At 41.2% G+C, this 15,374-nt stretch overlaps 2 protein-coding genes across 2 annotated transcripts; both read right to left on the reverse strand.

The window, feature by feature from the left end:
- Nucleotides 1–9,713: 9,713 nt before the first annotated feature.
- On the reverse strand, nucleotides 9,714–10,217 carry LOC139123861 (uncharacterized protein F54H12.2-like). The gene has a single exon (XM_070690012.1). The coding sequence runs from the start codon at nucleotides 10,215–10,217 to the stop codon at nucleotides 9,714–9,716; it is 504 nt and encodes a 167-aa protein (XP_070546113.1).
- A 325-nt stretch (nucleotides 10,218–10,542) lies between these two features.
- LOC139123862 (uncharacterized protein F54H12.2-like) lies at nucleotides 10,543–11,043 on the reverse strand. Its single transcript, XM_070690013.1, has one exon. It carries the CDS (start codon nucleotides 11,041–11,043, stop codon nucleotides 10,543–10,545), a length of 501 nt encoding a protein of 166 aa, XP_070546114.1.
- Between the last annotated feature and the right edge of the window lie 4,331 nt (nucleotides 11,044–15,374).

Below are 15,374 nucleotides of genomic sequence, written 5' to 3' on the forward strand. Positions count from 1 at the left end.
AGCGGTACCGAAACCTGTTGCAGTTTGTGCAGCGTAAAAGTGGCTAGTGTAAGGTAAGCTTTTTCTTTGTTTCACTGCTCACTGTAATTAACTATAATTATCACTGCAGTTATCTAGACCGCTTATAAGTCCAGCCAGTGTTAAGTCTTATCATGCAATTGTCAGTGCTTAGATATAGACACACAAGCAATTACATGTACCAACATTGCACCAGTGTTAAGAGCATGAATCAGAATTGAAACATAATGAAGCATACATGTATAGTAAGCACATATGAGAAGGCAAATACGGCAATCGAATTTCGTGCTCAAAAATTTCGTGTGTTTCCTATCTAGTGGAACTTTTTATTCATTAGGCTGTAAACTTGTTAACTCAGCATAACTGTTGACTGTTTGAATTCTTGCACCATCAAAACAACTATTTCTTTAGGAGCTTCCGATCTGGTTTCTCTGTTAGTTTGAGTCGTCTGCACTCCCGACAGAGCACACAGTTATATGCAAGTAAAACGAACAAATTAGGCTGTCTTTTGTGTAGCTCTCGAGATGATATTCAAAACCCTTTAAGAAAGCTATACAAGAACACAAGTTTTATACGGACAAAATTATCGACCAATCTGATACAATTTCAATTTTCTATTTGGAGTCATTGTATCTGACTATGGGGATTGTCTCGAAGATCCAGTTCACAAGCATGTCATGTTAGTATTTCGATCTCATAACAATGAAAAAACGACATTTGCGGTTCAAATCATAGTTGAAATAACCAATAATGCAATACTGTATATCTACGACCAAACAGCTGCAAAGTAAATCGCATCAAAATTGATTCTCTAAATTTTGCACTTTGCCAGTTACACCATTAACAACAGTTCCTCTTCATAAGCCCTACCTTGTGCGTAAAAAGAGTGGTAAAAATGAAGGCTAGAGTATTTATATTTGAGTATTTATGGTTGATGAAATGATGGTTAAAAGTTGTGACCAGCGTTTTGTTGTACACTTACTGAACCAGCTATGAACGTTGTTTATAGGGATTCTTATGGATCTTAGGAATCCAATATAGATTAGGTAGTACCTTGTCATCTTGCGCTAACTCGATGCCAAATTCACTCAAAACTGTTGAATGGTTCTGCAATATTTCCTCTTCGGAAAAGGTGGAAAGAGAGTATGTTGTGCTACTCTTATCATCAGAGTTAATCTGAAGTTCGGTCTTTACACATTGAATGTAATATTGCTTGCAGACAAAAATGACATAGTTTGATGCTTTGTCTGCAGGCACAACAACATATTTATCGTGTTTTGTATTTATGTTGAGGCTTGATTTTCTATATTCGACCGATATAGCATAGAAACTTACCAAGGGCTAGACACTAGGACCTACCATTACACGTGTACGTATTTCGTGTATAGGCAAAACTCAACTCAATGCTACAACGTCCCTGTAAGGTATAGGAAACATTTGCTAGGAATTTAATTCACAGAAGTACACAAAGTATGGTTGATGTAAAGCAAAAGTGACTTTAATGTAGTTTTTTAAGGTAGTATAAGCCTCGAAAATGAAAGACTTCAACTTTTGTTCAAACTTTTCACAAGGAATATTACAACAATTCTCTTTCAAAACCAAGAATAAAAATCAGTGGTCACCGTGCAAATTTTGGTACTGGAAAAACAAAATAAGCAATTTTTATCGATATTTTAAAGTCAAAATGCCCCCCTCTGTGTTAACCCTAAAAAAATAAATTTTTCGATTTTTGAAAAACTAAGACGACTTAAATTTTCCTACACCAAGATCTTTAAAATGATTCCCGACAAGTAGTAGATTAGAGAAGAATTGTAAACGTTTACGCGTCCAAATATCTGTCCCCGTGGCGCGTTCAAACTTAAGAGATCCGTTTCACAATTTGAGCTAGAAGATCTGCGAATGTGGATAAATAACACAACCAGGACATAGGCACTGCTCTTCCTTTCATCAACTGATAAATCTTACCTGCCGCTACGGAACTTCACTTCACTAACACTTCACCAACACTTCACGGGCATCGAGATGCGTCGATTATAAGTACTGATACCAGACTTAATACAGAAAACATAACGCCTGGTCTTATATGAGTATATGTTTATTAATTCTATCTGTGTCAATCACGCAAATGTGTTGTTCTGATTGGACAAGAGCTCGCACTGTGGCGATGAAAAGGTTTAGTAAAAGTAAAACGGGCCTCTCAACTACTGAAGCTTTATGTTCTAACAGATAACACTTTGTGATAGGATACACGGAGATAGCGTAGTATAAACGTTGAGAATTTTGATGCCAGAAAGAGTATTTAGCATGATCTACTCCAAATAAGCGTTGTTACTTTTTACCGTGTGCGAATTTTCCTCCATCATAGGGGATATCAAGCGTCATTTATGCTTCTATAACTAATGCTCGGTTCCGGGCACTCTTTCATATCCGACGATGATCGCTGAATATTCGATTTTTCCGTTTCCTTTTTAGTGCGCGCTAGATATAAGCCAGAAAACAACGCCAATAACATAAATGTTGACATATATTACAAATAATAATAAACCCTTTTTACACGGAAAATTATGTGTTATTAGATAATTACGGTAAATTGAACTTTTGATCTCAACACACTATATTTTTTTCACTGAAATTTTCGGTTGCAAAACTAAAACCTTCATCAGCAAAATAACCAGATCTCAACGCTAGTTTTTAGTTATCTCTCCGTTTGACCGATATAAATTGGGTGCAGCGGCCTTGACTTGTCTGACCCTGACACGGAATCATGTAAACTGGACTAGTGATGTCTTTCTTGGCAGTTTTGTTCTTAAGTGCAGCTAGAAACTGGCTTAGAGTTTGAGTACATTGGAAACAGACCATTATGCCGTAGGCATTGAATGTCTGTTACAGGGCCTCAGAAATACCCTTCACATACAGTAGGACAATCTGTCCTTAGCGAACAAAGTCTTTTCATGCTTTTGAGGTGGTCTCTTTAGGTTGACTGACCTCACTTGAACGTCCATGGTAGATATTCATATTCGCGAGAGCGTGCGTGATGTGTTGATTTTCTTCTGCACAATCAGTCGAATCAGTAGTAATGAAACAGGGTTTGTATCACTCCCAGTTAATGTTGTAACGAAAGATTAGACACAAAATTCAAATACTGACCTGTATGGGTAGGTGTCCGGTAGATTTTGAGATTTATGGTGCAGTCTTCTCGGACTATAGATAAAGTCCAGTTGTGAATTTAATCTCTGGGCCAAGATTATTCAGATGGTCTGTGAATTCCTGGCAGTGACACTTCTTGAGTTTTGTATGCTTATCGTATCCAACATACCTAAACCAGCACAATGGTAATGAGGGGCTGCGATGATAGCTATCTGTTCCAGATGTTCCAAATAAAAATTACAAACAATAGGTGACACAGGTGAACCCATTCCTGTTCCAGGAATGTGCAAGTAATATACACAGTTGTATACAAAATATGTACGAAGCCAGCAGATATGCAATAGTTTGACGACTTACGTTACTGACAGGTGGGTTTTTATGTTAAGTGTAGCATCTTTCTCCAGTGTACGACGAATGACTACAGGGTCCTTGTCTTTCAGAACCGATGTAAACAATGCGGCGACATCATAGGATCGTAACTCTTCATCTTCTTCTACCCGTCTATTGTGCAAACATTCGGCAAAATGTTGAGAGTGGAGAACATGAAGCTCTGAGGGAGACAAAACGTCCGCTAGAAGTTTGTCACGGTTGTATGTCATGGTACCAACACTCGTCCTCAGTGGAGTATTTTGTTTCTGCACATTAGGCAAACCATAGAATATTGATTAAAAATATATTACGATATTTTGATGTCACGTTTCCGAATATTCTTTACATTGAGTGCGTTATTCTGCTGATAAAGGTTGTTGTGCTGCAACCAAAAATTTCAGTGACAAAAATCGAGTGTGCAGACATGTTGAAAACATTGACAGTACTGAGCTAACAACACAGATGAATTGTCATGCAAAAATCAAACATGATTATGGCAAGGATTGCTTAAATAACATCAGATTTTTGGAAATGAATGTGAAAAATATAGCCCGGTAATTGTAAAAATTTACGTTTCACATTACACTGTAAACGCAGAGAAGTCACGCCGGTAAGTTTAAATCTGTCAAGTACTGTACATGTAACCAAGGCGACAAAATGTCCCGAAGAAAGCGGAAAGTGCTTTAATAAATGTGAGAATTTGTCAAATTGTACACAAGATAGACTATTTAACCAGGCAAAACAGCGCTTGTACGTGCCAAAACCGGTCTACCGAATGACGTCATGGTTGAAGTTATGTCACGTACAGCAAGATCACAGCTGCGAGATTGCGTCTAATCATCCGTTACATTAACTCGGAGTGAAACAAACCCTGTTTCATCAAACATAGTCCGTTATTGCCGATTCGACTGGTTGTGTAGAAAAAAATCAACACATCACGCGGGCTCTCACGAAATGTGATGTACCATGGACGTTCAATCGGGTCAGTAAACCTAAAGAGACCACCTCAAAAGCACGAAAACACTGTTCACAAAGGTCAGATTGTCCTACTGTATATGAAGGGTATTTCTGAGGCCCTTAAACAGACATTCAACGCCTACGGCGTAATGGTTTGTTTCCAATGTCACACTAAGCCAGTTTCTAGCTACACTTAACGGCTTGTGTTGCCGCGGGATTGTCTCATCATAGAATGTACTTAGTGGATTACAGTTTTAAAAGGCTATCAAAATTCCTTAATAGTCTTATATATTAGAAAAAAAGCCGATTCTAGGGATCGCCAAAGGTGTCTTTCCGGACAAAGCTGCCAAGAAAGATATCACTGGTCCAGTTTACATGATTCCGTGTCAGGGTCAGACCAATCAAGGCCGCTGCACTCAAATTTACATATCAATAAGTGAAACGGAGAGACAACTAAACACTAGGTTTCTTGAACACTGTCGTCCCAGTTCTGCAACATCCCCAGACTCCCCATGCCATCCCCAGAGTGGGTATCACCTCTGTCTGAGGATTGCAGGATGCATGATACTTCACTACAGTTTGTACTTGAAGTAATTTGTGTTATTATTGATAACGCTCTGCTTTAGCATCGAGCACGGTAATTTCCCACTGCGACGTCTACTTAATTATATATATATATATATATATATATATATATATATATATATATATATATATATATATATATATATATATATATATATATATATATATATATATATATATATATATATATATATATATATATATATGGGTATATATAATCCCAATTCAAAGTAGTAATATCTGTTACTTTAGTTTCAGTAACAGGCATTATCATTTTGTACTTGATATTAATTACAACGCTGTGCTTTCAGCATCAAGCACTGTAATTTCCAACGAGGACATCTGTATACTAGGATATATATATATATATATATATATATATATATATATATATATATATATATAATATATATATATATATATAATATATATAATATATACTTCAGATGGCCATCTCTTAATAGAAACAATGGAAGGTATAAATTACTAAAAGTCTATGACCCAATTTTATAATTTCACTTTTCCGAATTGATACGATATTGAGATCGGGTTATTCTGCTGATGAAGGTTGTAGTGCTGCAAGTGAAAAAGTTCAATTAGCAGTAAGCAATTAAACCATTCACAGGCGGATATACCCTCGATTAGTTTACAATTCGCTCCATATTGTGTTTGCCTAGCGGTCTGTTCTTTACGTCGAGCACCGTACTCTTCTATGGTGGATATGGGTTTGCCTTGTTCGGTATAACTAAATTAAGCTTATATCGCTAAAACTGTCCAATGTTAGTTAGCATATTGGCTTTGTTTTGTTGTGAACTTAGCATTACTGAAAATGATTGAAACCTCTTCAATAAATCCTTATTCCAATTCGACCTCTTTAATGAATCCTAATTAAGTTAAATTAATATATATCAAATATTAACATTTTTTACACCTTTATAGAGCGGCGAGTAACTATGCACTATTCATCGGGGCTCAATTTGACAAAAATCCCGAAAGACTACAGATTACAAAAAAAACGTACAAGAAGACAGAAACTTCGGGGAATATTCATTCTGATGCAGTCCTTCGAGTTGCACTTAAAGGAGTAAAAACTTAATTTGATGTCTGTAGCTAAGGATTCACCATTTCAAACTTTCGTAAGCGAAACCGAAGTTGGCCAGCTTTTGACAAGATCTTAGTACATTACAGTCCTGGCGAAACGCATGCCGTGTATAATGATCATGAACATTGCGATGTGGCGTAAATAAGCTGTATACATTTTACGGAAAAATTCAATTTATAAATTTAAACATTAAAATTACCGATAAAAAATACGCTGTCTAATCGACAGAGCATTAAGAGAGAAAAATCATTTGACAGACAGTTAAAGGGAAGTTAAAAAAGGGTAAGAATATTTACTTTTGTTGAACGAAAGTTTTTGTCAATGCTATTTTTTCTGTTGCATTGCCCCACACTGTACAGCAATAGTCACGAGCACTCTGGATCCGTCCGAAACAACTTGCCATACGATACTCATGGGGATTTATGATCGCAATCTATGTGAACACCTATATCTCCTTCCTATCTAATTCTGACACAAAGTTTCAATATGTACGAGTAGTAATAGGTGGCACCGTAACAGGCGGATTTTGGCAGGAGGTTCAGTGAGGCACAGTGAGGCACAGTGAGGCACAGTGAGGTTTCAGTGAGGCAAAGTGAGGTTTCAGTGAGGCAAAGTGAGGTTTCAGTGAGGCAAAGTGAGGTTTCAGTGAGGCACAGTGAGGTTTCAGTGAGGCACCAATGTTATAGACACCCCTTGCTTGTTGGGACCCCCTAGCCCAGTCAAAATTAACAGTTCTCGAATTTTGGCAGGAGGTTCAGTGAGGTTGAGGGGGGCTTTGGCAGGAGATGTATTGGAGAGTCGTAGGTGCCAATGTTTACCCTCCCTCGACACACCTGTTGTGTTGGACCCCCTAGCCCAATCAAAATTAATAGTTATTGATTGTTTGGCAGGAGGTTCAGTGAGGTTCGCGAGGCTTTGGCAGGAGGTGTATTGAAGAACCACAGGTGCCGGCATTTTGGCCCCACCTCCCCCCCCCCCCCCCCACACACAACTATTTATTTTGGACCCTTAGCTCAGTCAAAATTTGTAGTTTGTGAATTTTGGCAGGAGGTTCAGTGAGGTTCCGTGAGGTTCTGTGGATTTCGGCTGATATCACCTGCAGTGAGGAGCTGCAGGCTCTAATATTTTGACCCCCTAACTCATTTGAAATCAGTGGTATGGCTCCAATTTTTTAGATTCATCTCTTTTGTCCGTTACTTGATGACTTGGAGTGATGAGGTAGATATCGACACCCTAAGTCTGCGAAAATTTTTCATATGGCTGAGATATTGAAGGACACATTGATTGGCTGGTTTAAATACTGCAAAGCATCATGGGATGATTAACAGTCTTCCTCTGATTGGCGTATTTAAATCTAAGATATTTGATTGGTCCATTTGAAGTTATGCAAATGAGGACACCCTTTAAAAGAGATCAGGGCCACTCAGGGCCTCATTCGAGCTCTGACCTTTGACAAGTGCAGACGCATACAGCTATGGCAACCTGTGACCTTACACCGAGCCAGTGTCAGCAAGGATGGCGCAAATGTTATTCAGCGAGGGTCGAGAAGCCCTATTACTTCAATATCAAAACCAATGAAAGCCGATGGTCAATGCCTGGTGTCCCAGAAGGTTTTGATGGGCCTGCAGCCAGTACCCCTGGCAACCACAGTCCCACTCTTCCTGAGCCTGCCCAAGAACCACCATCAACACCCCTTCTGTTCGATTCTCAAAGTACAGATGTGACAGATAGCCAGCCGCAACTGTACTCCCAGTGCACTCCAGACCCATCACCAGTGATGTCAACACTCAAACAGGTGAGAAGGAGTTTCGATTTCAACTTTCTTCAATGGACACATCTGCTAGGCTTGTTAGTGTAAAGATGTACTAGGGAAGTGCCTATGTTGGAATTCGTGAGTTCTTTAAGCAAGAGAAGACTGGACAGTTGATACCAACCAAGAAAGGTATTACATTAAGACTGGATGAATGGTGTCAGTTAAAATGTATCATAGGGAGAGTTGATGATGCTGTCCAGATGCTGACCTGTAGTTAATTCATTCTATTCCAGAGTTCACTCCACCCCCCATCCCCAACGACCTGGATAGGAAAGTGGCACGCAAGCTGGTGAAATACATCTATGCGAAATTTATCTCACAGGAAGTTGATAAACTCGTGAGTGAAAACTGTGAGGGATGTCAACATGACTATCTGTCCCAGAGGGAACACGAGTGTCTACATTATGGTTGCACACCTGCTGGACAGAGGGAAGTGATTTCCAAATACTTTGGAGCTGCTGCTGAACGGATCGACATGTCTGCAGTGGAAAGATCTGTCCAGGAAGTTGCAGAGATCTGTAACCTCCAAATGGACTTTGGATTGATTGACCTTGACGAATTGCTGCACTTACTGTGTTATCGATGGGCCGACGATCCAGAGGGATGCTTTGAAGCCTTGATGGACAATATTACTGTGTACGGAATGGTTCTCTGCAATGACATTATCGAGTCCATGTGTGCAACAAATGGATCTTCTAGTTGTTAGGATTTCGGCAATGTTTTCAATTGTATCAGTCAACGTTCAAAGTTATTTGCCACACCTTTTGCTGGAGTTGCTATTTTTGATGTTCTCTTTTTTTTTTTTTGAAAGGTTACGCATGCAATGAATTACTTGAAGTTTCTTCTCGGACTTTCTTCAGGAGTACAAGAACAGTATGGGACACTTACAACTTGTTGTATTCTATTTCATGTTTGTGTTATAAGTTTTGAATTTAAGAAATAAAATGTGCTGTTAAGACTTAAAGAGGAAAAACTTGTCAGTCTAGTCTTTGAGTGAGAGAAAGAGAAGTGTGGATGATTAATTTTGTTTAACTGCCCCTTATCCCAATCCGCTATACCCACCCTTGGAAAAATGATACACACTGGTAATGTTTTCAATGGAACAACTTGTCAAGTTTATTTGAATGTTAACACCAGTGCAAATATACAAAGAACAGCTAACTTGCAATGAAAAGTGAACGATAAATTCTAACGCTTCTTTAAAAAGTCAACATCATAAACGTCAAAATCAACACCTGTCAGTTTTTCGCGATAAAATCATTGACAAGAAAGTCATTGAAAGTCAAATCTTCAGTGAATTGCTTCACAATGTTCGGCATGGACCATCCCCGGCACCGATGCAGCAGATAATAGAGAACGTACTGTCCACACACAGAAGAAAGGGGTCCTTGGAGTCTCTGCCTGTTATAGATCCAGTCAAGAGAATTTCTTTTCAGGAATGTCTCGAAAGGTGTCTTGATGGGTGGACGTCCATAGGAATCGAAATATTCGCCATTATTGCTATCCACAAAGTAGAAAGCAACCCAATGTTTTCCTTGTTTGGTGCTAGGGTCCACATTGGCAACAAAAGCAGCTGGATATGATTTTAGTCTTGTCTCTGGCAACTTGTCAGAGGCCATCACCCCAACAAAAGAAGATGCTGCGTACCTGTCCCCAGTCAAGATCTCCCTGAGCTCTAAGGTGTCCATGCTTTTCTTATTCGGAGTGTTGAAGGACACATATTCAAAAGTCAAACAGGATGTTGCGATCTCTGTCAATTTCGATCACGTTGTCTAGCTCGCCATACACAAGTAAATTCACAGTATTTGGCAGGGCTTGTCTGAACTGCAGTTCTATGCCAAGGTTGCCCTCTTTGATCAGGTTCAAATGCCCTCCGTCAGCAGACAAGTCCGGTGTGAGATCAAAGGCAAACAGTGTGTATCCGTTGTCGTATTCATAGCGATTGATATCGATGCCTTCATCCCGACCCATTTTGTTAGTTCCAGTAAAGAGGGAGTAGTAGGCCATAAGGAACGATTGACCGCCGGCCCTGGTGAAGTCCATTTTCAGAGGTTTGCTTGGAATTTGTTTTCCGCCGACATTGAGGACGAGTGATGTCATGTCATAATGTTTGAAGTTGAAAGGGTTCTTCTTGTATGAACCATTGAAGGCATTGTTGTCCACCAGACCCAAGACCACACGTTTAGGTAGCTGTCCCAAAAAGATGTGATCTTTGTTGAAGGACATTGTACCTCCAGAAATGGACAGAACTTTCATCACACAACGATGTATGGGATACTTGATGGTCCCTGCTTTAAAGCTTCTGCATGGCCCAGCTGTACCGATGGACTGAGTTTAATTTTTCTGACCAGTACTGTAGCTTCTGTGACCACTGCTTTGAAGTTTGGATTTTCTGCAGAGCTCACAAGAGAGAAGGCATTCTTGCTTCTGTTGAGTTTGAGACGTAATTCAACACCATTCATTAGATACTTGGGCTGAAAGAAGAGATCGGAATGGATGGGTCCAACCATATCGACAACTTGACTGCCAGATGTGAAGGCATATCTGCTTTTCAGTCCCTTGTTTGCTTCCCCACCTTCTTTAGTAGGTCCACTTCGTCCATTTTCAAGTGATAGTCCTTGAAGAATAGGGCAGCAGCAATATGGGTGCCTTTGGCTTCCTTCCCATAATTTAACAACGTCTCCATCATCGCTCGGTATGGGTAAGTAGGGGAGGGGTTGGATATCATTTTGCCATTGAGGTGTACATCGACTTGACTGAACAGTGAATGGAGCCACAGATTGACAGGTCCCACTGCTGCATCTGCACCCAGGTTACTAGCATCAGCTTTTGTGATCTTAGCCTTGATCAGAAGGAGTGTTGAGGACAAATCTATGTAGTCTTCCCCCGAGCCCGAAATCACAAATTCTATGGGTCCCGATTCCACAATGTGTGTCAGGGGATGCACTTCTTCCCATTGTCCCTCTTCCACACTGGTCTGAGTTGGAGGAACTGTGAACAAGTCAAGTTCACTCTTAGTACATTCACAGGAGTGTTCATGAAGAAATGCCATGTTAGTCAAAAATGTCAAGAGATCTTCTCTGTCGCTTTGCTTTGGAGGAAATGACTCTTCTGCGTGGCGCTCTGCGTTTTATACCACCACCGCCACCAGGGGAGAAAAACTGTTTCAAACCCCTTCCTGCCATTAGGTCTTTTCCAGCTTTTACCAGTCGCCTTTTGGCAGAATGCTTCACGTTACGTCCACTGAGTGCATCACCTGCAATATTGAGTCCTGTTTTTAACACCTGTCTCCCTAGGACTTTGGCTCCTTGTTTCAGCAGCGGTGTGGCTGCACGGAAAAGACCTCCCAACAGACCGCCTAAGCCATATCCTCGCTGCACAGCTGCTCCCTGGAACGATGCTCCATTTCCCACCTGATCCACATAAAACTTCCTGTATGTGGCTGGGTTGCTTTCATAGATTTTACGTCTATAAGGCATGGTTCAGGCTACAACAGTGTAGGGCGTCGCTTTCTGAAGGCTAGTGTCACGATCACTTTCCCACTCTGGAATGGTACTCTCTGACCAGTGTCGTCTCTTATGTAGACCTCTACTGTATCAAATTCACGATTTCTCAGGGGAAGAAAGTATGGAGTGTGAAAGGTGTGGTTGATCATCTGTCCGTGGACCCCTTCCACATTTTCTATTCTCAACAGTGGTGCAAAGGTGTCTCCAACCAACTGGCCGTCCACAAGAGCGTAAGACACAGAGAAGAGACTTTCAAACACTGAACATGAAGGGGCATCACTCTTCTGCCGTAAGATGGTATTTGGATAAAATCCCATGGTTTAAGCCAGACCTGGAAGAAAGTGGAGACTGGTACCCTCACTCACATCAGCGGTTACTTTCCTGGACACTGTGTCGAAAGTCAATAGGACATCATCGGGTAAACCTCGCTCTCTCAGAGTAGTCAGTATACTTCCAAAATCATCATAGTAACCTGCAGGTATTTTGACAAGTGTTTTTCTATGGTCCTGATCATCATACACAAGGAAGTTTCTGCCCTCGACCACGTTGTACCAAGAGAAAGGGTAATGTATTTCCGTCAAGGCCACTTCCCAATTACCCTGGAGGGAAACGTGCTTTGGTAATTTCACAGTGTAGCCTGTCACTTTATTGTCTGGGAAAACTTCCATGGATGCGTTGCTAGGTAATGTCATGAAGAAGGGGTGTTCAGCCATGGTGACTGTTACTTTCCAAGTGTGGTGCTTGGCCAGAGTACGTCCATGTTATACCTTTGCTAGATCCGTCACCCAGCTGTTAAACTTGTCAGGCCAACCGTACCACTTGACCAAGTATTCTTTCTTTCCCCTTCTCTTTCTGGTCTTGAGTATTTTTTTCCACCCTAAAGACATCATCATCTTTCTTAACCACTCTTTGCAGTTCTTGCTCATAGAATGTCCCTTCCAACACTTCACCATCGTAATCTTTCAACTTGTACAAGGGTGGTCGATCATGGATCCGTCCGGATATGGTGAAGACTTCTTCAGTCCAATTTGGAAGGTAGCCCTTTTTGAACATTCGTCTGGCTTTGCTGATTCTCACTTGCTCACCAATGTCGTATTTGAATTTGATTGTTTTGGAGTCAAAATCACTGTACAGTGTGTCCCACACTTCTTTTCATTGGTCTCGTTCACAGAAGCGGTTTTCTCTTGATGCTGCGGTGCCAGGTGTTGTTGTAGGAGTGCATCAATTGAGGAAGTATGGATATGTAGTTCAGGTGTTGGTTCTGGTGAAAGTATTTCCACATTTTCGTCTTCAGTGTGCGGTTGAAACGCTCAACCACAGATGCTTTTGTTTCATTTCCAGTGGTGAAGAAATGAACGCCTTCATTCTTCAGTAATTTTTGAAATATGTGGTTGACAAACTCTTTACCTTGGTCTGTTTGCAGTTTTTCTGGTTTTCGTCCACTTTTAAAAATCTGTTGGAAGGCTGACACTAAGGTAGTTCCACGTTTATCTTTCAAAGGATTGGCCCAGGCATACTTGGACAGGATGTCAATACATGTTAGGATGTATCGGTATCCTCTGTTGTATTTTGCCAGTGAACTCAAATCAGCCAGATCAGCTTGCCACTGCTGATCTATACCCCAACAATTACTCTAGCCCTTGGAAACCTCCACCGCACAGGCTTGTGCAGTGTGTAAGTGTCTTGACGTTGCATCCATTCCCTCACTTGCTGACGGGTTATTTTCACCCCCTTTTCTCTTGCAGCACGGTAAACAGCATCGATTCCTCCAAAACTTGCGGAATGACCTGGATCGTAAAATACCTCGCTGAGATGTTGATCCAACTCCGTCGATTTGGTCGCATGTTTCATGTTTGATGACGATGGACCCAGAACAGCAGGCACACAGACACCTTACACGTTTGAGAACATCATTTACAGAAAGAGAAGGGGGACAACACTCCATGACCGCAACTTCCTGTAAAATGACCGGCGGCAGAACGGGCCTTGTTGTTTTAAAAGTCGATCCAACTCTTTGGACGATGCCGAGGTCTTCTTGCTGTTGAAATGACAGGAGGCGCCTTCTTCGTTTTGGTAGACGGCTGTTCACTGAACATTTCAGGTTCACCATCACTGACGTCCATGTGAAGTAATCCTTTGGATTTCTTCAAAGACTGGATCCAGTTCCATCTGTCTCTGTTTCCTACCAGATCTTGTGGAATGTTCATGGTAGACAATACCTGTGCAAACTGTTGCCATCCCCTGGGAGTGAAAGTTTTCCTTCGACGTAAAACATCATTGACAAGATCTACCATGTGGGTGCCTGGCACAGGACTACCATCGTACACCAGTTCCCCTTTCTCGTTCCAGTCAATTAGATCGTTCTGTTTAACTTTCTGCAAGAGTAGTTTTGCTTTTTTCTTCATAGATTTTGGTACACTTTCGATGACATCCAACTCTACCCCATGTGCTGGCTTTCCATCATCAACCCTTTCCCCTTCCGTGCTCAGGTTTAATGAAGACATGGAAGAAGAAGTTGCAGCCGAAGCATCGGTTTTCATCTCAGATGGAACGATGCTGATTTTCACAGGTTCCTTCCTTTTGTCGACAAAAGCCCTGTACTGCTGAAGAGTCTGTTGGTATAGCTTAGATCGTCAGCTATATCTGTTCTTTCTAAGATCTGTTGCATCTCCCGGTCTAACGAGGACAATACCTTGGTGACAGGATGTGTAGTCTGATTCTGCTGTAGTTGTATTGTATCGAGTAATTCCTGTGGCACAAGTGCCATCTTCTTGGCGTGTTCCATGGGCATGGTGGCCGTCACTTGAACAGGAGACTTCCGAGCACGGAGAGGACAGGTCCCAAAACAGCAGAGAGGAATCCACCTTTCTGGACCAGTATTTTCTTCTTCTTGGATGTTTTAACCTTTCTATCTGTCAGCGTGCGAAGTTGATGTTTGTATTTGCTCAGTTTCTTCTTTTGACTCGCTGTCAGTGGAACACTGCCCCTCAGGATATTCAAACAACACTCGCAAAGACAGCGAACAAGTTCGTTACTAGCTCCTTCAATAACTCCCCTCTGTTGCTTTGGATTGCCTCTGGCTAACACAGACAGAAAGTGGGCATGCTTTCTCATTCGCTGAGACATGATGAATGATGACATTTCTCTCAGTCATATCTGTTTTATGTTTTTCTGACATAAACGAAGGTAGTCTCCTCCAGGGAAAATGTGGGAACGCAGACGAAGGACTTCGGGTGCATTGGGTTTCAGGTCAATAAGAAGGTAGCCATAGGGTTCTCGGGTAGCATCCAGAAAGGCTTCCTGAATAAAACGCGTGTTTCCAGGATACATTTGCTTGGCCAGTGTGTGATTTGTGATCCATCTCTCGGATTTTTGAATAGGACCAGATAATGTGAATTTAAACTCATGGTTCGGGTCTCCCTACCTTGATGAAATAAATTTTGCAAGATGAGCATCACAGACAGATTGCGATGGTGAGAACCCTTGGTGAAAAGATTGGTAATCCTCTTGTCATTGCCAGTTTCAGACATCAGATCATCAAGAATTAATAAATTGGATTGACGAGGGGAGAACATATTGTCCAAGTCTTCAGGAATGCCTTCGACAAAATGAATGCTTGGAATCTGCGCAGTGAGTTCTGCATAGGCAGATTGGTATTCACCGTAACACCAGACAATGTGTTCTGGAGAAGGAAAAATCATGGCTTCCCGTTCCTTGAGCAGTCGCTTCACAAATTCTGTTTTGCCTGATTGTGTTGGTCCACATATGAGAGCAGTGAATGGATGTTGAAGTCTGACGTCCATGCTTGAATGGGTTGATGTTGTTCGGGACAAAATGTGAATTATTCGAATCAGCTGGCACATCACTGATGGGAATC

Source organism: Ptychodera flava (genome assembly GCF_041260155.1).
Source record: "Ptychodera flava strain L36383 chromosome 23 unlocalized genomic scaffold, AS_Pfla_20210202 Scaffold_23__1_contigs__length_28996876_pilon, whole genome shotgun sequence".
NCBI lineage: Eukaryota > Metazoa > Hemichordata > Enteropneusta > Ptychoderidae > Ptychodera > Ptychodera flava.

Bases quoted from the DNA above. Each gene is read 5' to 3' on its own strand.
- LOC139123862 (XM_070690013.1), bottom strand. From the start codon at position 11,043: ATGGCATTTCTTCATGAACACTCCTGTGAATGTACTAAGAGTGAACTT.
- LOC139123861 (XM_070690012.1), bottom strand. From the start codon at position 10,217: ATGTCCTTCAACAAAGATCACATCTTTTTGGGACAGCTACCTAAACGT.